This window comes from Xenopus laevis, chromosome 9_10L (assembly GCF_017654675.1).
Source record: "Xenopus laevis strain J_2021 chromosome 9_10L, Xenopus_laevis_v10.1, whole genome shotgun sequence".
In the NCBI taxonomy this organism is placed as follows: domain Eukaryota; kingdom Metazoa; phylum Chordata; class Amphibia; order Anura; family Pipidae; genus Xenopus; species Xenopus laevis.
Genome location: NC_054387.1, coordinates 91160243 through 91183520, shown reverse-complemented (window position 1 = coordinate 91183520; position 23278 = coordinate 91160243). Strand labels below are relative to the sequence as shown.

At 39.2% G+C, this 23278-nt stretch overlaps 1 protein-coding gene across 3 annotated transcripts in view; it reads right to left on the bottom strand.

The window, feature by feature from the left end:
• nrp2.L (neuropilin 2 L homeolog) overlaps positions 1 to 22271 on the bottom strand; it is a 96191-nt gene extending 73920 nt beyond the window's left edge. For 2 of the 3 annotated variants that reach the window (XM_018236182.2, XM_018236184.2), the window contains exon 1: positions 21511 to 22270. In XM_018236182.2, coding sequence (XP_018091671.1) covers positions 21511 to 21583 — 73 coding nt within the window. In that variant the 5' untranslated portion in view covers positions 21584 to 22270. Of the gene's footprint in view, positions 1 to 21510 lie in introns of all 3 variants that reach the window. The other variant, XM_018236183.2, reaches the window with a different exon arrangement.
• Between the last annotated feature and the right edge of the window lie 1007 nt (positions 22272 to 23278).

The window sequence follows — 23278 nt, the reverse complement described above, 5'->3', positions numbered from 1 at the left end:
CTGGTTGCTAAGTGCCTCTGACCCTGGCAACTACACACACATAGACAGAATAAAAAGTCAAATTATTTAAAATCCATTCAAAATAGAAAAAATACCATCTTCAAGCTTACTCTAAGACTAAAGTTATTTCTAAGGTGAGCTACATATGTAATGTTTACATATGTCGTAGCTATGTTTTCAGAAACAACCCCCTCCACTAAATTACTCAAATGGCTTCAGTTTTTATATTTGTGCTTCAATGGTCGCTATATTACTTTTACAGTGAGGAAGAAACTGTCACAAAAAAGACATGACTGTAAAGACAACTTTAGATCACTTTTGACATTCCAATTTGTATGATTTCAACTAAGCTCCACAATGATAAATCAGCTGCAAAGGTCAGCCAGAGACCTGCTATAGAAAGACACCAATCACGGGGCGGCTGGGCTTACATTATTAACTAGAAGTTCAAAGAGTTAATCAAACAGACATGTTGATGGGGAAAAACAGTCTGCAAGGTAGGAAATCTAAAGCATCATTTAAGATGAGTGAAGTCTGCACATCAGGTATTCTTCAGTTCTAAGAAAAGACAATTTTTCCAGCTAGATCTGACCGAAATGACATAGGAAATATATATTTTAAAAAACAAACGTTCCTAATAGGTTAAGACTTGGTAAGAAATTCCTCTTTGAAAAGATGTCATCTTCCCTAAAGCCACCTCATTCTGCCTCCATTGTTTTGTATCTAATTGCATGTCATAGTAACTGAATAATTGGAGCACAAAGATAATTATACTTGATGCACTTTTAATTCATTTCAGCGCTCTTCCTCACCCGCTCGTGTGCCGCATGGCTCTGAGCAACAAAATGTAAGAAGATGACAACGGACAGGCTGTAAAAGGCATTCATTTGGTGACAGGATAATTTTACTTTTCCCTCTTGTGTTAAACGCAGCAACTGATTTCTTAACACTTCCGTCGTTTATTCAGTCAGAATTAACATTCAGGGAAATTACACAGAATGATTTCAAAGTTGTAAAACTGAAAGTACAATAATTAGGGGGCAATGCAGGTCAATGCAGGTCTTCTGAACTTTTCTGTGTCTGTATGATTGTATATATATATATATATATATATATATATATATATATATATATATATATATATATATATATATATATATATATATATATATATATATAGCGCAAAGAACATTGGTTATACAGGAACAAGATATGGATGATTTAGGGCCTAAAGTAGATAAAAAAGAGTGAATGCAAAATGAATAACAAGCTATTCAAAACAACTATGTATAGTTGTATAAATAATGCATTGTAATCCAACAGAATTAAAACAGCCACAATCTATTGATTTCCAAATAAAGGGCCAAACAATTTATGTTCATTTAATTTTTTTTTTCTTCAAACTAATGCTTTGATGGAATTATCTGTTCTGCTTCTCGTAATTTCATCTGCTGCAAATATGAGTTTTGGTAATTTCATAACACAAACAAATGTAATTTCGATGGTGCAGAGTATAGATGATTTAATGGCGTTAGGGAATATTTACATCCTGTTTGCTCCGGACATAACAGCTAATATAATTCTGCCAGTACTAATGATGGTCTGGAGATTCAAGCTATGACCGACTGAGTAGTCAAGAATCCACAGAATGAAATATATAGAATCAGGTAATACATGCTTAATTATAATGGCTAGAAGGGTCCAAGGAAGCAAACCCTTCCACAATGAGGTATAGGGGGCCCCATGAGACCCTAATTCATATACCATCAGTGTTGGACTGGCCCACCGGGATACCAGGAAAACTCCCGGTGGGTCCAGGTTGTCAGTGGGCCCTCATGCTGCTAAACATTTGGCCTATTTCATGGCCATTCCCTATTTCTATGAGAACAAAGAGATTAAATAGATAGAATAATAGATTATAGTATGTAAAGAAAAGAGACTAGGAGAATAGAGGTTGATTGAGGGGAGGAAAAAAATTGTACTGAGGCCCTGGTCCAGGCCCGGACTGGCAATCTGTGGGTTCTGGCAAATGCCAGAGGTGCTGCAATAAGGTCCCATAGAAAGTCAGTATTTAGTGGGCTGGTGGGGGCTGTTTGGGCCTCTATGTGGGCTTCTGTGTACCTGAAATGCCAGGGCCTATTTAAATTCTCAGTCTGGACCTGCCCTGGTCTAAAGTTTTTGGTGGGCCCTGGTCTAAGGTTTTTTGGTGGGCCCTTGGTGTCCCACTCCGACACTGTATACCATTTCAATAAATCTTTGCCCAGTAATATCTAGTTACGCCACTGGTACCACCTTTATTTGAAAACCTTGCGCTTGAATTGTTTATACAACTGGAGAGGTTTAATATTAAAAGATGTTGATGTAAAAAAGACCCAGACACGCCAACTGTTGAAACATAATAAGTTAAAAAAGCAACAGAATAAGAATAAACAAGTGGATTATTGCTGCATCCTCATACACTGACAAATGTATGAAGTAGTAAGGTCCAAACCATTTGAGGGGATGGGGCAGATGGGCAGATTCGGGGAGATTTAGTCGCCTGGTGACTAATCGCCTTTTCTGCAGGGCGACAATCTCCCCAAACTGCCTTCCGTCTGCTTGAATGAAGAATCACCTGCGATAATGCACTCGCGGTGCTTCGATTTCCAAAGTCACCTGGAGTTTCCTCGTGAGGCAACTTTGGGCGACTTCGGCAATCGAAGCGATGCGAGTGCATTAGCGCAGGCAATTCTTCATTCAAGCAGGCGGAAGGCAGTTCGGGGAGATTGTCACCCCGCAGAAGAGGCGATTAGTCGACAGGCGACTAAATCTCCCCGAATCTGCCAGTCTGCCCCAACCCATATCCTAAACCTTTTGGTTGAGGAATTTGCTCTGTATCAGGGTTTTGCTCACATTTAGTGTATTGGACCTATATTAAGTCCAAATTAAATCCCAAGCTACATCTTAGAATTAACTATGTATCTTATTGTGACTACAATTGTATACAAACTCTACAAAAAATATTGTATTCCAATAGTAATAACTTAATTTGTATTAAAGTTAACTTTTAGTCTGTTATAAAATGGCCATTTCTTAGTATCTTTTTAATTGATCTTCATATTTTATTTTGTATAGTTTTTGAATTATTTCCCTTCTTCTTCTGACCCCCAGCACCAAAACACTATTGCTATTATTACTTTCCACCATAACTTATTTTACTTTCTATTCTGGCCACCTCCTATTCATATTCCAGTCTCTCATTCAAACCATTGCCCGTTTGCTAGGATAAATAAGACCCTGGCAACCAGATAGGGACTGAAATTCCAAGCTGGAGAGTTGAACAAAAAGCTAAATTATTTAAAAATCCAAATAATAAAAAATGAAGACCAATTACATACATACTCATCATACTAAAAGTTAATTTTAAGGTGAACATGCCACTTAAAGGTATCGTTGTGGCTTACCCTAAATAGCAAATTGACCCATTTTTTGGTCTTGAGCTATAGGTTAAGAACCCCTTATCTAGGTCTATACCTACTTCTGTCAATAACATTCTTCAGTGCAGGGTATTACTTGACATCACTGACAGCAGATCAATATAATGTAACAACGGGGAGTAGATTTCAATTCTGGTTTTTGCATACGATAAGCATGTGTTTGTGCCAGTACATTGCATATGCCTTCCTTGCTGTTCCTTGCTGACTCAGCAGAGTACTCATCTGATCATAAAAAAGGGGTAGGGGGTACAAGGCAATATATATATATATATATATATATATATATATATATATATATATATAAAGAGAAGGAAATAGATGGCAATAGTTTGGTAGTCTCTGATGACATTCAGTGTATGGTGTACAACTGCCATTTAGACACCATGGTTACCATACCCCTACTAAATCTATATTCCCACCCAAGGTTTTCGTATATTCTGTATATACTGCTGTCATTCTAGTTTTCCACAGCTGACTTAAAACATATTCACTCCAGGCTTTTGCAAAGTGTTGCAATACCTTAAATAAACTGTATTCAATTTAAAAAATATACAAGTGAAGAGCTATAAATGGACTGTAGTAAATTATTTACAGAGTATTTAGAGGAAAGCAGTTATTTTGGGAACACCTGATCAGGGAGGCATATCTTGACCTAAATGTAATTTTGTTTGTATAAATAAATTAAATTAAAAACCACATGCTGGAATGTGTGAAGTGGTCGAGAGATTTCCCTGTGGCCTAAGTGAAGCTGAATAACCAACACATTCACTGAGAGCTGTACTAATGGCTCAGCGCTAAAGAGAATCATTCTGCAGATGAGCTAAACCGGTTCAATTCCCCAGAGAGGGAAGAATCTTTCACACTCTTTATCCACTAATTAGAAATCCTTTTTTTATGCTGGCATTATTTTGTGATGCTTGTCTCAAGCAAATGTCTTTTAGAAATAACGAAAGAAGGCCCAAAATAAAACTGCCGCCACTGTATTTGGTCTCACTAAATAAAGACTAAATGAATAGGCTCTCCTCCAAGCTTTTCTACAACTGGAGGCCTGCTCTTTCAGACATGCCAATTTAGACCACAGTAATCCTAGCGTCTGCTCCTTCAACTCTGTTGTTCCTTCATGTTATGAATGTTTCATTCCCCCCCGAGAGTCGCAGAAAAGCCAAGGAAAAAGGCAGGAATAGATTTCTTACAGCCATTGTTGAGAGTTGCAATCTCCCTTGGGTGGAAGATTATTACCGTAAAAAGCACTATGTGACATCATGAGCTTTTGCCATAAATGTGACTGCCGGGCAGCAACTCAACCAAAATTGTTTAATGAATCATAGCATCATAAACCAGGCTATACAGGTGATGTGTCAATCCTGTGTTTTCAGCAGCAAGTTAGTTCCTACACAAGAGATACACATGATATCACAGCTTATAGCACAGGTTTTCTATAGCTACAGTAGAGTGGTGTCGAAAAGGATTAGACTTTTTTTTATAATATGCAATATGTTGACGCATAAGGTTGACATGTATGTGTGCAATTTACATATTCCGCTATATTTTTTCAACCACAGTCTTAACAAATAGTGTTCTAATTAAAAAATACTGCCCCTTCAACCAGGGCCTTCCAACATGATCAGATTCTTCAACTGATCAGATCCTTCAACTGATCTGCCTGCCAAAGGATATCTTCATTTTGTTATAGTGATCATACAATGCGTTGACGACTGCAGTGTATATATTTGAATATCATTCTAACATTGTCATTTAACGTGGCCTCCTAAAGTTGTGTGATGTGTTTAAAGTCATTCTTTTGAAAATTACAGAGAGCACTGTAAGTTGAATGGAGGAGTTCAGAATACATCTTTCACTGTGTAAAATTAAACGTGAAGAAAGAAAAATAATGAGTTCTGCATAAGTGAAAATGAAATGTGCAGAAGTGCAGCATACACACTTGTAGTGATGAGCGATTCTGTCCCGTTTTGCTTCGCCAAAAAATTTGCGAAGCTGCACAAAATGGCAATTTTTCTTGCTCCAAATGCATTAAAGTCCATGGGCGTTTTTTCTTATGGCGACTTTTTGGTCCATATGCATTAAAGTCAATGGGTGTTTTTTCTTTTGGCGACTTTCTTGTCCTAATGCATTAACGTCAATGGGGTTTTTTCTTAAGGCGAGTTTTTTTGTCCAAATGCATTAAAGTCAATGGGCGTTTTTTTTTTAATGGCAACTTTTTTGTCCTAATGCATTAACATCAATGGGTTTTTTCTTATGGAGAGTTTTTTGTCCAAATGCATTAAAATGGGCGTTTTTTCTTATGGACATTTTTTTCTCTACGACTATTTGGTCCATGGTGAATTTTTGCTGCAGTTTCGCAAAAACAATTTGCACATGGCGAAAGGTGGAATTTCACTGCGAATCCATGGCTGGCGAAAAACATTCACTTATGGAGAGGGTTCCAATATTGGGAGACATATGGGGACAAATGCAAACAGATTTAAAGCTATGGACATTTACACCGCCAGCACATTTCAGCTAACTGAAGAAGCATCCAATACCCCCTGCTGCCTCTCAATAACACCAGTTGTCAATGCATTGTGCATTTTCAAGTTGAGAAAATTCCGTACTAGTGAAGTCAGGTGTTTTCCATTGAATTCAACACCCAGCGTGCCATAGAAAAATATTTCTTACTTTGCAACTGGAACTCATTACTTAAAAAAAACAGGAACATAGTTTCTGTCATGCCTGTGTGTGGCTTTACATATCTACAGGGCATACACAAGCTGGTAAGTGCAAGCGTTTCTATTTATACTCACGTGGATCTGTCAAGTTTAATTGCACTGGCAGCTACCAGTGATCCAGTTGTTTAGTAAAGAAATGTATGCAATTTTCAGTGACTTGCACCATCACTAACACAGTCCATAATGATCAGCACTCAGTCTGACAGAGTGTGACCATACCATACATCATGTCAAATAACTGTCCCACCAGTTACAAAAAGTTGTCAGTGTAGGTGTAATAGGTTATTTTTAAAAAGAAGCTTAAAAAAAGGTTAAAATGAAGTATTTGAAATCTGCGGCCTTGTTTAGCGTTCATGGGTTAAACATTAACCAGGATCCATATCAAATGCTTACTAGATGAATTCACACACATGACATCATTTTCCCACCATAACATGATTGTTTGCTCTATTCTATCAAATATCAACCGATAACAGACTTGGAAGAAAACAAACCTCAGGAGAGACACCTAATACTTTCAGAAGGTTATTAATACTAAAATACAGCTTGCTTTTACATTAAAAAGAGCATGTGGTAACATTCAGAGACACTTGAAAGAGGTTCCAGAAACGACAACATATCTCATATATACAAATACAATCTTTTGCCTATTTTGAGAACGCAAAAACATTAGAGTAAAATGTACACTGGAATATAAAGGGGCTCATTAACAAAGCATCACATAATGTCATGGCATGACATGCATGATCAACTGGTTATTAATGGAGGCAAAACATATATAACACACAGACATCATGTGAGGCCATAGAGGGCCTAATCTACAAACTGGCTGCAAGGGTCGGTTCCTGCACAGTTTTTTCTACTGAATGCTCTATTGAGTTTACAAAGTAAAAAATTCCCTTTCAGGTAATTCTATAAATGATGTTCACAGTTTTTTAAGCTGACCTTTACATTAACTTTTAGTATGTATTCAATAAGCTTATTAACAGTTTTTGTCTCCTTATTCTAGATAGCAATTATTGTTCTGTAAAGGTGGCCATTTACGGGCAGATTAAAGCTGCCGATATTGGTCCTTAATATAGCAAAACAAAAGACCTGTGGCACAACTGATGCCATTGATTCTGTGATCAGTGTTTATTCAGCTCACAAAACTAAGCGGCACCGTTTCGGGCCTCTGCTGGGCCCTTTATCAAGACTTGTGCCACAGGTCTTTTGTTTTGCTATATACAGTTTTTGGGCTTTGGACATCATTAGGCCCGATACCTGACGGCACCTGACACCAATCCGGTGTTACAGGCCTGGAGCAGCACTCCATTTTTGTGATTCAGTTATTGGTCCTTTAGACTGATTCGGCAGCTTATCTGCCCATGTGTGGGGGCTCCTGACGGTTTCTCCCGATCGATATCAGGCCAAAAATCGGGCAGATATCGATCAGTCAAGTTGTAGCATTGTTATCCGGTTGTTCGGCCCCAGGACCGAACGTTCAGATTCACCAGATATCGCCCAGCCGTTAGTGGGCATATCGGGTTAAAGGAATTGTTCAGTGTAAAAATAAAAACTGGGTAAATAGATAGGCTGTGCAAAATAAAAAATGTTTCTAATATAGTTAGTTATCCAAAAATGTAATATATAAAGGCTGGAGTGATTTGATATATAACTTGTCAGTCAGAACCCAACTTCCTGCTTTTCAGCTCTCTTGGTTTACACTGACTGGTTACCCTGGTTACCAGGCAGTAACGAATCAGAGACTTGAGGGGGGGCCACATGGGTCATATCTGTTGCTTTTGAATCTGAGCTGAATGCTGAGGATCAATTACAAACTCACTGAACAGAAATGTACCATGTGGCCCCCCTTCAAGTCGCTGACTAACTCAGAGTTATAGAGCTGAAAAGCAGGAAGTTGGATTCTGGCTGTTTTATTAGACATCTGTCCACTCCAGCCTTTATATATTACATTTTTGGCTAACTAACTATATTAGAAACAATTTTTATTTTGCACAGCCTATCTATTTACACAGTTTTTATTTTCACACTGAACTATTCCTTTAAAGTCGACAATGAGCGGATCTAATAGTGTATGGCCACCTTAAGGTTACTTAAAGGGGTGATTCACCTTTATGTTAAATTTTAGCATGCTAATTCTAATTTTTAAATGATTTGCCTTCTTCTTCTGACTCTTTCCAGCTTTCAAATGGGCGTCACTGACCTCATCAAAAAAACAAATGTTCTGTAAGGCTACAAATGTATTGTTATTGTTACTTTTAATTACTCATCTTTCTATTCAGGCCTCTCCTATTCATATTCCAGTCTCTTATTCAAATCAATGCATGGTTGCTACATTTAATTGGACCCTAGCAACCACATTGTTGATACTGCAAACTGTAAAACCAACTGCAAATTGTGTTTTACACTTTCTGCATACTAGGAGTTAACTCAAAGATAAACAAACCCTTTAAAGCTTATTTATTTTAAATTCATATTAATCATTATGTAGTGGTTGCTAGCTTAACATGGAACTTAGCAACCACATAGTCATAGTAGAAAATGCCAAACAATAACTGCATAACAAAACTAAAAAATAAAACAAAAATCAGAAAACAGCATTGTCTACATCGTAGTAAAAAGATTATTTTAAGATGAACTAGAGAGCAATATTCAAGTGAATGCTATACTTTTTGCCATGAATTTTACAGTACACTGCAGTCCCAAGTCCTGGAAGCGGGAAATTTATGATGAAAGACCGAGAGGCTGAAAAACTGAGAGACAATCTGGTACACAGTGCATGCTATAAATATTATATTATGGGGTGCTGGCCAGAAAACACTTGTGTAACATTGATAAGAAGGGTGCACTATAAAGGGTCTAAACACAACTTACTATGGTTTTTGCTTTCCCAGCATGTCACTCAGACACAGATTCTTCTCGGAATAATATATATTCTGTGCAGCATGTCACATGAGCACTTCTGGGCAAAAAAATGTCTAAAATTATCACTAGCAGGCTGACTCAATGGAAATGCCCGGCCTCATGCACAATAAGGAAATTCCCTAACCTTGAGTGGATCTTCAGTAAAATGAAAAGGCATTAGCTGTACAACTTTCTTTTGGGGATAAAAAATTCCAAGACCATATTAGGCTCTAAATAAACTCATGAGAGATAAAGGGGAATGATTTGGACCATGTTTCTGAAAACAAGCTGATTTCTATAGAACTAGGTCTGTCAGTGTCACTAACCTACAAATGAGTAAACATCTTATTAAATAAAAGAGCAAAGAAGATTGCAAGAAGAAATAATTTTCCGTGTATGCCCTGTTTAATGAACTGAATATATATATTCAGTGTGTGTGTGTATTTTGTGTAATCAAATCAAATCAGTAAGGTGCCACACTCACACAGAATCACCTTTTGCAGCGTCGGGTGCACAGCTGTGTTCCTCTCTGCCCGAGGAAAAATTCAAATGAAAAGCAATAACTCCAGCAGCACTCCGATATGTGAATCAAGGGTTATTTATTCATGCCATTAGCAGAGCGACGTTTCGGGCTATTCCAGCCCTTTATCAAGCTTGATAAAGGGCTGGAATAGCCCGAAACGTCGCTCTGCTAATGGCATGAATAAATAACCCTTGATTCACATATCGGAGTGCTGCTGGAGTTATTGCTTTTTATGTGTATTTTGTGGTCACACCCTCATTGCACCCCCGCCTAATGGTTTTAAAAAATAGTGGTGAGCACAACTTTCCCTTGTTTGTTATAGTATATATATATATTATTGATTAAATAGTGTCATAGAACTGAAACTTTCACTGCTAAATCATATGTGCAAACGTATAATATTCCATTATAATAAATGGTCCTACAAAGTATTGAACTTGTATCTGCTCCCTGTTCTCTGTTTTACACTTCCCCAGTTTTTGAAAGTGCTATTGTTGTAAAGGTCCCCATAGACGCAAAGATTTCTCTTGCCGAACGACCGATTTTAGCGAAGTCCGACCAATCCTTCGAAATGATTATGTGGTTAGTGGGATTCGAACGATCGAACAACTTACGATTTCGGCCGACATCTGTCAGGAAATTGATCGGCCAGGTTAAAAAATCTTTGTCGGTCCCAGTGCAATCTATCTATGTTTGCAGGGCCAAGCAGGCAGCTACCCTTTGTTTACCTGGCAAATTGGTCTTTTTAGTTGATGGACAATTCGTACGATTGTACGATCGTTCAGAGATAATCGTGGTCTCACGATGACGATCGGATCTTTTATAAAATCTCAACATCTATTGGCAGCTTTAGACTCAACTGGTGGGCATTCTATAGCAGTGAAGCAGCCCCCCCCTTCCTCTGGAAAGGGACTTCAACAAGCTCTGTTCTAGCCATCCACTCTGGTGGGATTCACAGATTTCACTTATCGGTGGTTTATTTTTACACTGCAGCTGCACCGTTCTAAGGTCACATAATTTGGCTGGAATCCCAGTAGTTAGAAATTAATTTTTTCCTTTATAATACAAACCGGTGTCCCTAAGGGATTAGATCAAGAGCCTTATCTGTACTTGACAGCTTCCTAAGCCCCCAGAAAGAAATGCTTTCTTCTGCAAAGGTTTCTATAGTGCAGGACCACAATGCTTTGCAAAAGAGCACTGTATTACACAGGTCACCCCAGAGGCATTTACTCCACAAATTGACACATTGTAATCATGTGTTCACAGCTCAGTGACATTCTCTGACTATAATAATAACCTCTCAACGTTCATTCACGCCATTATTTTCAAGAGGGAGATATATATATATCATTTTTATTCATTTCAGCTGTAATATTTTTAATATATTTCCAGCTTCTATAGAGTTCTACGAATTAGTGCTAATTAAAATCAGTAATTGTATATAACAGCCTCGCTGTACATTTATTAGTAACTTTTATTAATAAAAGAGAAGAATCGGGACAGGAAACTTTGATGATGCCAATTGCTATCATGGTTCCTCCTTAATAGTTAGAGACATAAGTTGATTAGGGAAAAGATAACCCAATCTCCACAAAACACACTTCCTTTATTTTGGATATCATCATATCTGATATTCCTGCCACACACACACATAGAATGCTTGCTCTCATTCCCACAGAAACTCACAGCTAAAAATTTCAAGTGGCTTGCGTTTGTGAGCCATATAAACAATAATAAAAATCGTGTGTGTGCTCAAGTATTTACAACACCCACACAGTCAGTTTATTACATAGCTAGATTTAGGCCAGACTTAAGTGTCCTTCTTCAGACACAGACATCAGAGAGGCAGAATGCCAGCTGCCTGCGTGTGAAGTGTGTAAAAATGACTTTGTGTGCCCAAACGCTGGCCCCAATGCACTTTACAGCAGTCTGCGCACAGACTCACAACCATAAATAGCCAAACACGATAAGGCCCCTGAACACACCTTCAAAAAATGATGTCTCCATCCAGTGCAAGAAGGGATCCTTTTAATTTAATGAGCAAAAATTGCCCCTGCACTACCTAACTGTGCATACTTGATAGAACTATGATATTTAGTAAATGGTGGAATCCCCCAGCACACACACAGTCATTATATAACAATCTATGACCTATAGATCGTTGCTAATGATGAGAACATATTCCTTTATAAGGAGTCATCTTACATTTCTTTCCTTTTAACAGGCAGTAACCTTTGAACATAACCTACTGTGCACACATTATTCCATCTCCGTATATTAATTGATTACCTTAGCAATTTCCTTGTATTGTTTAACTCATACAAAGAGCTGTTATTTTAAGTAAAACACTGAGTGACTCAAGAACTCATTCTACTTAACCCTACTGCTGCCAGTGGCCAATAGAAGATAATGTGCTGCTTTGGCCATATGGCAGTAAAGGGATTAAAATATGGTCCTGCTGCAGCAGCCCCAGGCAGAGCATTAGAAGAAGCTTTATCTACCAAACTAACATCTGGATCCTAATGTCGGTAACATTTTAGTGTTTCACTGCAGGGCATTAGATGCCCAAAAGACAAAATGAAAAACTAAAAGCATTTGATCTTTAAAGGGAAAGTGTCACAGAAAATGGGTTGTCAATTGCATTCAGTAGCATTGGAGACACTTTTCAAGAACTAACGCCACTCCATTTTTTCATCCTCAAGGAAGCCTAGAAATTTAAATTATTGACAAAGAAGGTCACTTTACCTAGACATATAGCGATGTTTAAAGACTGCTACAAGCAGCAGTCTACCACTCTTCACACTAATGTGCCCACCGGGGGCACTCTTTTACATAATGCAATACAGGTATGGGGCCTGTTATCCAGAATGTTTGGGACCTGGGATGTTCTGGATAAGGGATCTTATCTGTAATTTGGATTACATAGTAACATAGTAAGTAAGTTTGAAAAAAGACACATGTCCATCAAGTTCAACCTTTTAACTCTATTTTAAACTGCCTAACTGCTAGCTGATCCAGAGGAAGGCAAAAAAAACATCTTGAAGCCTCTCCAATTTGCCTCAGAGGGGGGAAAAATTCCTTCCTGACTCCAAAATGGCAATCGGTCTGGTCCCTGGATCAATTTGTACTATGAGAAATAGTATAACCTTGTATTCCCTCACTTGCTAAAAAGCCATCCAACCCCTTCTTAAAGCTATCTAATGTATCAACTTGTACCACTGATTCAGGGAGAGAATTCCACATCTTCACAGCTCTCACTGTAAAAAAACACTTCTGAATATTTAGGCGGAACCACTTTTCTTCTAATCGCAATGGGTGAACTTGTGTCAGCTGGAAAGACCTACTGGTAAATAAAGTATTTATGATCCCCTTCTATATTTATACATAGTTATCATATCAACCCTTAAGCACCTCTTCTCCAGCATGAACATCCCCAATTTGGCAAATCTTTCCTCACCTCATCTAATTTCCATACCTTTTACTCCCAATCTCTCAGCCACGCCTGTAGCTATAATAAACAGCACAAAATTGGCCCATATACTTCTTGTTAACCAAAGCAAGCAAATGGATATGAAAACAGCATATATAATATATATATATATATATTAAAAATTTTCAGACCAGCACTCCCTTTAAAAGTTTAACAATTTTATTATTCTGTAGAATCCGGCGTTTTTCGGTCCACATTTGGACCTTTTTCAAATGTGGATCGAAACGTCGAATACTACAGAATAATAAAATTATTAAACTTTTAAAGGGAGTGCTGGTCTGAAGATTTTTGATACATAAACAATTACCGTGCACCCCGCCATTGATACCAGCTTTGGAGTGCGGATACTCATTGGAAAATATATATATATATATATATATATATATATATATATATATATATATATATATATATATATATATATATAAATGGTAATTGCATGTTTTCTCACATTTGAAACCTAAAAGGAGATATATCTTTTTTGCTGCTGGGGGGTGCTGTTACTTTAGTAATTTACATGTAATTTTACATATCATATTCTCTCACTCCTGTCCAAATTGATGAACTAACCATTTGGATTCATCCCACTAAAAAGAAGTTAACCCCTAAGTGCATGTTCAATGTGCAACGGAAAGAGGCAGTATTTGGGTTCAGTCGGACCAGTGAAAAATGGCATTATATCCTACAGACTGGCCTGTGGGCTCATAATTGGTATATATTTTTGATTTAATAGACATTTGCAACATTCCCATGGGAAGAACTTCAATAAAGTTTGCTTTTAATGATGGTGTGCTAAGCGGGTTATGCTAATTTCTGGCTTCACAGCTATTTCTAAATTACAGTCCCCCTAGTATCTTCAGAGAGCCAAATAATATCAATATATGCATGGGTTCTCAACATTTTTTAATATTTGACATCGCAGCGGAAGCGAAGTAATCAGCAAATAAGTGGTGTTTGCAACGCTGTTCCTTAACTGAAGGGTATGAAGGCTGTCTGATAACTGGAGGCCAGGTGGATAGCTGTACATTGTGCCCCTGCTGAACACCTGCTTCAGCTCATCACTTATACTGTCAGCCAGCGCTGGCATTTTTCCTCAAGGAGGTAACAATTTGCTGCACAGTTATGTGGAAACATACGGCCATAAGCCAGAACTACATATCACAAATTCAGTGTGTCCTCTTTCCCGCCGCACTGTTAAAAGGAAGATACACCCTAGTTGTAATTACAGCTTATCGTCTATTCACTTCCTCTGAAAAAAAACAGTCCTAGTAAAATAAAAGAAGACACAGGGTATGCGTGCTTATCTGCATATAAATACAGGCTTCCTCTGGTGAGACTTTCTCCAAAGAGACTACAATAACCCCCTAGTGGCCATAAATATATTGCTTCTCATATTTTATTATGAAGAATGCCAAAGCTGATGTCATCTGGCAGTGTCCCCTCATAAAATTGCATTTTCCGTTTACCTCAAGGGAGTCTTTACAACTTAACTTTGTTCTATGAATTGCCCAACTGCTTACACACTATTTCTGGACCATAGAACCACAAGTCTAGTCTATATATGGAAAGACAAAACTTTCAGTATGATTTCAACCACCTTGGCAGCCACATCACAAAAACGACATTCAGCTTGGGAAAGAATTAGGATGCGAGCGCCACTGAATTAATTAAAAAGCCCTCGAGTCTATAGCAATTGTATTAGTGCTCGGCACTGTTGGTGCATAATAGACTTACTATGATAAAGGTAACAGGAAGCTTGAGGTCAATTAAGGCTTTTTACAAGTAGACATACACATAGGCACACACAACAACACAGCTGCTATATCATTCAGATCAAGCACAATCCTGGTGAAGTGTTAAATATTGTACCTCATCCTCCTTCACTTGCAGGCCACAATGCCTTTTACTGTCTCAAATATTACAAAAACCCAGGAGATTTTTTTTTTTGTAGCTATAATACTGGTACCTAATGTAATGTGACATTAGACTTGGCAATTATAGAATCTAAAAAAATCAGTAAATCATTTATGACTTTTTTTTATTAGTGGTAAAAGTAAGGCTCCTACTGTGCTTGAGATGCTTAGTTCAGCTGTTATTACTTGGCACACATTTTGCATGGAGCATTCACAATGCATCTGTGATTTGCTGCAGTGCGGGAAGAGAAAATGCAAAGTGCCAAAAAGCAGCCTTTCCACCGGAATTCCAGTTGAATACCGCATATTGCACGCATTTCATCAGCAGAATGAATTGACGCCAAAAGCAAGTTCCTTCATGAATAGGATGTACAATGTATCATTTTGTCTCTGTTTAAATTGTACTCTGTGGCCTATAGAGAAACTATGCATTTGCACATATGGTGCTAAATAATGGCAATTTTGGGGTCTGAATCTATTCTATAATAGCACGTGGGTAATTCATTAGCTGCTTGTGCCTCATTTAAGAGCATCCAAAGGCATGGCATTTACTTTTCTAATACAGACTTCCCCTATCAAGATTGAACTTGTTATCAGTTCCTTGCCCCATTGCTCTTCTGTCATTGATTGATTTTTTTTAGCTCATTAATTAGTTTTCTTTGTCCTGAGTGTCTGAGTATCAATCATTATAACACAATTGTGAGCAGAAAACACAAAGTATTTGCTCCATTTGGTTATCCTGACTATGACCCCTGGTTCTGCCGCCAGACGCAAATTATAATAATTCAGTTAGAGATGTAACACAATGAAAGGCAAAGCCTATACATTAACTACTGAACCCACGCCCTTTAGTACACTCATGGGTCGGGGATGTAGAGGGCGCTGTAGCTTTAAGAATACTTCTGCTTTATGAGTAGCAAATATCTTTCTACATGATGATATAGCAAGCAGCATTCACAAATTAGAGCCATTTTACTATATTTTTGTGCCTTAGTCAATTATAAAATTTATATTCTATTCCATCAATTATTTAAAAAAAGAAAGTGATAATTTAGCTTTACTGGGGGCAGTGTTAAATTTCAGAAAATGAAAGCAACTTCCGTTAAATTTGTCTTAGCAACGAATATGACAACTTCCACTTACAAAAAAAAAAGAATGCAAAAATAGATGAAATGAAGGCTCTCTAACTAATGCAATTTATTTTCTGCACTCAATAAACCTTCCCTGCATACTTGCATCCATTCATTCAAATGGAAGTTGCCATATGGATTGCACTAAGCATTCTCTTTGTGTCTTAGCAAATAGTATCATACATCATATGGTGATTCTTCTAACGTCTACAGAGAATTCTTCAGCCCAGACAAGCCATAAGCACTACATTATAGGAGGCATAGGAGCCGGAATCAATATGGACAAGGACAATAATTAGTTAATGTGCCCTTTGAATCTACAAGCTGCATATTAAATAGTACTTAGAAAGGAGACGGAAAATGGTTTTTCCAAAATGTAAATACACCCTAATCTCTGCAATAATGTGAATTGTATGTGGTGCCTCTAAAGTTGAGGTGACTGATGAACTATATTACTAAGAGCATATACCCATCAACAGAAGATTCCTTCTCTGGTTTCATCGTTTGAAACAATACAGTCGCCTCGCATCTGTATGCACTGAGCATGTTGCGGAATCCCTCCAGAATTACTGTACACCATTAATTCCCAGCAAATGCTCACATGTGTGACCGGAAAACCTATTACTATATTACTGAGACAAATGAACTGACAAGCTGAATTGTTAAATGTACTTTGAAATACCTTCCAGGGGACCGGTGGAATATAACCCCTTTTTGCAGATAAACTGGTAAATTATAAGTACATCTATACTAGTTTTACATTTTTATGATCAACTCAAAACACACACAGACCAATCGTGATCAGTTCAACTGGAAAATACCAAGTTGTAATGCTCAATGAATGGTTTTATGACCAGTGGATACGTATACTTCTTGAGTGATGAAACTCCAAGAAACTTCCTTGGTTGTAAATATCTTAAAATCCTAAAAAGGATTCCAAGGGAAAGATTCCAGGGAAATCTTGCCTTTGTCTCAGTAGAAAATACAGATTTTTTTCCAAATAAAGTCAGTAAAATATTATTTCTAGTGCTAGTGAAATTAACAAGCCCGGCTCATGGTGACTCGGGGTTCAAATGCAATACATGTGCGCTTTTGCACTTATTCTTGTGGCAGGGTTTCATGCCTTGCAAACAACTGGAATTTCTCTAACATCCAAAACGTAAAGCATTGTGATATACAAGTTCCACCTTTTGTAGCTAAGCAGCATGGAGCATTCCCTTCTGGAAAGGGTGAAACACAATTATCTTTGCTCATTTGCAGAAAGCACTTCTGGGTAGAACAGAGTGATTGGCTCATTCTATTACTGCACAGGCTTTTCAATCTGTCTGCTCTTTCTATCTAGAAAGCAGCGGTGATATTGTCTGACTCTATATTGTGGGGGGGACCGCACATGAACATCCCAAAGGAACAGTAAAATGGATTAACGCACATATGTCTCAGCCTCTGGCTCCCAAACACAAAAGGGTTAATGTGGTGACGCAGCTGACAGGCTGCCCAAGTAAAGTGCAGTGGGGAACAAATAGCCATTTAGGAGGATCTCTGCCTTGTGAGTATGGAACAGTCCATTTATGAAGACCTATTATAGACTTGATCATCAAATTGCACCGAACCAAGCCTGCTCTCTTGGGTAAAACAAGCTGTTTGGGGCGGGGAGGGGATATTTCATTCAGTCAATGCCTTAATAAGTCTCACTTTTTATTGATATATTTAATAGGGTATTTATATCTTTCTCTAAATGAGTATTGCGGTCAGTAACATATTCCACATGCACTACCCCCCCAAAAAAATCTGTACAGTCCAAGACCTCAGGTTACACTGCTACTTATGAAATATACATAGGCATGTGTTGCACATATAGAATCGCTGCATGGCATAAATACAAAAAGTACTACGCAGGAGGTTCCCACAGCCCCCCTATTTTGGCCTTCCATGTATATGTCAATATATCAGTGATTTTAAATATTTCTTACACAGCTACTACACAAGCCTAAATATTCCGCATGCCTGCCCTGCAGTGTTCTAAAAGAAGGTGCTAAAACTGCACAGAATGTAACACATTCCCCCCAAAACAAATGAAGGACATCGATAAATAGGAAATCAACTGCCGGCCAAAGTCTCCCCTAATGTCAATCCACCTGAAGGGAGAAGTTAAATATAGAGGAGCATTAAAGCAATTGTGAGCTGGAATTAGAAGTAGATTGCAAGCTGTGTAGAACAGTAATTCAGCAATGCAATTATGCAAATGCAAAAGGCACATTTAATCATCAGCTAAACCGTAGCCTCTCTTTTCCCAGGAAAAACATATATTCCCTACTAACACAGCACAGAGCAGTGCAAGACCAAAGAACACCACATACCACAGCATGCTTGCTATCTCTGTCTACATTGTAGCTGGGAAAGCAAAAACAACATATGTTTGCCATTTGGGATATATTACTAGCCTGGGATGATGTCTCTGAAAATCTAATGTATCCTGTGATTTGTTTAAATCTGTCTGTATACAGTGTTTTCCAAAAAAAATGGACAGTGTGTGCCTGGGCTGCTGGCTTTGAGAAGCCAGGTGGCCACGCTTTGATCCTATAAAGATCCTACATGCCTCCATGATCCAATTATTCCACAGCATAATTCCTTCTACCAAAGGAAAAAGAGGCTGCTTGTCCCTAAAAAATCTTTGGGAGAGAGTAGACAGAGTGGGTATTTATGGCTCTGGTCCCCCAGGCATGTTTTCCACCCTTTAAAGTTTTAATCACATGGGGATCTTTGGAGAAGTATGATTGCCAAAGCCACTTAGCTAGCCAGGGATCATGAGATGCCATTGCGCTCTGCAATCCCTTCCCAACACTGAGATAGATAATCCTCTTTCTGAAATCACAGGGCTCCTTCCTTCTGCAATTTGCTGCTTCATGTCAGTGCTGATCCCTGAGCGCTCCAATTTCAATAAGTGACTTACTTTGGGTCCCTATGGTGGGAAAAGCTGAATTATTTGTGCTCCTGCTTATGGAACCTAACAATGCTCAGTCATTGTAGGTGTGTGTGTGTGTTACAGGCTTAAATCCCATCATTCCCCAAGTAAAAAACTAGGGTCTGTTACACAGTAAACAATGCATTCAACAAGCAGATAGTACTATATAGGTGCACTGGTCCCTACACAGTAGGCCAGTCCTTTGAAGCTGTTTTATTATATTATATGGGTATAGATACAGAGGGTCTGTCGTGTGTTCCTCAACCTTTTAGTGTACCAATATTCCAACAGGAGGACCATGGACTTGCACTGTTATTTGAAAAATGTAGCATTACATTAAACATGCAACATGACAGTTGCAATGTGAATAGGGGAAAACGCCATATGCACAATATGATCCTCCTGCCTGGTCCCACATTCTAGTAGATGTTATTTCTTAGGCCTGTCACAGGTACAAATATGACTTTAGCTGGTTTGTTCACTTTTATTTAGAGAGGCAACCACTTTGTATGATATAGGACAGCCGGTGAGTCCACTAACCCTAGCTGGCAGGGATTCAGAATTCAATATGTTAAAGCAAAGTGACTGTGCAAGCTGACTGCTCACACGAACAAATCAAATACCTACTATATATTCAACCAGTGTTCCAAGCCTCTGCAGAAAAGCATTGCACAAACTCCTGCATTCCCCCTCACTTCCACTGATCTGCAGGACAAGCACAATCCCAAATTAATGCAGAGATATCCTGGCCTGTGTGTAATGAAGATCAGATCCACTTCTGCCTCTGTACAGTCCCCTACAAATCATATGCTATATGACTTGGTGATCCTTTATTAAACAAAAAAACTATTTGTAGAAGGGTTGTATTGGTTCTTTATTCAAATCTATTTCAATCAGTGATTATTGGTGCAAATCTGGTGCCAGTTAGGAGTTATGGTTCCCCACAATGATCTCTTATGTCAGGTTGTATATATCTACATTGTTACATTGTAGTTTCATTGTTGTTGGCAGAATAGTGCCAATTATGCTTTCAATTGTCTTTCCCCCATACAATAGATGCTAATCTTATTTGCAAGTCAGTGAGACTTTCTAGGGAAAGAAAGGAAGATGGTTCAAACTCCAAATGTGTATTGCACAAAATACAGGGGGTGCACGGAGCTAATTACTAAGGGAAGGGCACAGCTAAAACGGCGTTACAAGTAATAGTAAAGCTCATTTGTTAATTTGTTTGTATCCTGACACACAGCCCTGCTTAATAGAGACCCAGGAATGCCCATCCCAAGAACTAGTTGCTTGGCCCCTCAAGTGTTGGCCCTTTAGTAACTATAAATGAAACAAGGGTAAGGTGGCAGGTTAAAAATCTCTGCCCTGGTGTGGAAATAGTATAAAGCTAAGGTGGGTAGTGAATCCCATGCCCAGCAATAAAATACAATGCACCCTAGGCTGCCCTTTGAACTCCGATGTGTAAGGCTGAAACTACTAAATGATGAATTCACCCTTCCAGTATCAGTCACTGTTTTTCTAGGGGCACCAGTGAAAATCACCAAAACACAATGTTCCCATTCCTTGCCTTACTTGTGCCCTACATTTTCACATTAACCTTGCCCAGGAATTGTAATTGTGTAATTAATATGGGGACCGAATGGTGTGGATCAACTCCATAGATATCAAGTATATCTCGGTGCCACATGCTAGAAGGAATTTGCCATTCCAGCTGGATTCCCATTGCCCATGGCTGGAAGAAATGAAATAGCGCTGTGTGTCTGTGCCACGGATATGGACTGCCAGCTGGGCAGAGCTTTTGTTTCCAGTGCCATCTGCCCCTCTCTATCCCCAGCAACTGACAATCTACCGCCAGGGATCATAAGCACTTCCCACCAGCTTGGGAGCGCCCGCTCATACTGTAGCCGTCGCGCAGCGTTATGATGAGCGACCCCGGCGTTGGATCGCGCACTCTCCGAATATCCGCACAGCTGGGACCAGTGAAAGCGCCAACAGCTACAGAACTGCGATAATCGCCAATAGCTAAAATCTCCTGCCCTATCATACAGATCCGCATCGCTGTAATTCGCGTTTTTCGACACCAGTAACGCATCTCATTGCTATTGAAATGGAAGATTAAAAAGATTAAAGACGCGCTGGAGGCAGCCCCTGGGAGCAAAGGAAAAGAAGAGCCTGGCAAAGGGCTTTGTAGTATTTGTGAACTTTGATGCACTCCAGATGTGACATCCAGCAGCAGCCAGGGCTCGTCTCGCACACGCAAATGTGTTTTGTTATGGAGGAGAGAAAGGGAAGAGGAGCTGTCGGATACAATGAGCGACTAAATGCGACCAGACGCAGAAGACAGTAAAACACCCGAAACAGTAACTTTGTCCCCGCTTACCTTCTTGGCCTGAGACTTTGGCCCCCAGCGAGCAGAGAGAAATAAGTCCAAGCAGCAAAGCAATCCCATCCATATTGACAAGAAAGATCCCACGAGTTGCCTTGTTAGCAAGTCATTGATTTGCACCAATTTGCCTCTCTTTTATCTGGCGCTCAGCACAAGGCGATTAGAAACTGCGATTCGGTCCAGTCCCAGGTCCCTCACTTGTTTAATTCGAGCTTCCCAGCAGCAGGTACAAGCAAACCCCTAAAAACAGCCCTGGGAGGCTCCTCAGTCCGCTGCTCAGGAGTAGAGGAAAGTGGATGCTGGGGTGTCCAAGAAAGCGCTGCTATTTCCACTGGAGACAGGAGGGCAGATTGCAGCACACACTGGCAGTTACAACAGGCAGTTTGGCAGCAGGACAGAGCCAATCCTTGTAGTTCCCTGGCACGGCTCTGGCTGGAGGCTTCAGTGATCGCACAAGCGGCTGCTGTCTTAAGTGTAAACCCCGAGCCCCTGTCTTCTATCTACCTCCCTCCCCAGCACTCCGTTCCCTTATACAGGGAGACAAGCATGTGGATGTCAGCATAGGGGGCAGAGCTACAATCTCTCTCTCTCTTACACACTCACAGCCTGGCCACGCCCCCTCAGCCCTGTCTCTGATTAAAGCAGAAAGAGAGAGAGAGAGAATGCCATTTATCTGAAGGCGCAGAGAATGCCATGTATCAGGAGAGAGAAAGAGAAAATGCCATATATCAGGAGAGAGAGAGAAAGAATGTCACATATCAGGAGAGAGAGAATAGTACAGTATATATCAGGAGAAACAGAGATAGAGAATAGCATATCTGTAGAAGAAGAGATACAGAGATAATACCCTATATCAGATCTATATCAGAAGCAAGGAGATGCAGAGCAAGATCAAGACCATTCCTCCATAGGTAAAGCTGCATCTCAAACCCTCAGATGCAGGAAGACAAAGCAACAGGTACAGGTGCCCAGTACTGGGCTTTTGGAGAGTGCAGCTCTGTGCCACTCATCTGATTTGCTCTTGTCCCCCATTGTACCTCAACATCAACAAAATGGCAGAGAAATACTGTAGATCTCACTGCTGCTCATGATTGCTAAAAGTGGCCCTAGCATTGCAGTGAAGCCCAAGCAACTAGGGATAACAGCATTCCACAGCAAGGCAGTTTCGTGTTGTTGTCAAATGTCCTCAACTGCCCCCATCATAATCAGGATATATGGATATATAAGCTCATTCACCCCACAGTTGTTATAAAGCAGGGTTATAATTCTGGTGTGAGTTTTATACATATACAACCAAGCTTTCTGGGGGAGTCTGCCCAAGAGCTTACACTCTGATGTTCCAAGCCTGCTTCAGGGAGCCGGATTGGCGAGTATATCATAAAAGTAAAATATTGCTGTACAGTAGGAAAACCAGACAGCCAAATGCTTTTCTGTGTTAAATTTATACAATAGATACTTTTTTTTTTATCCATGTTATGAGATAGAAATAAAGTGCAGGTAATTGCCTTTAGTTGAAAAGGGAGCAATTGCAAAGAAAGAAATATCTCTTGTGCATTTTTTTCTGTATGCTGATAGGGAACCCGCTACTCAGAGAGGATTTGTCATATTGACACAGAGATCTGGAAATCCAATACCCAATAAATAACCTAAAATTGGTTCCTTTTTACCACGGAAAACTATACTGACACAGAAATAGACATGAGTGCTTAGAGCACACAATAGACCTCCATTTCATGGCATTTCTATGAGTCAGCTCAATACC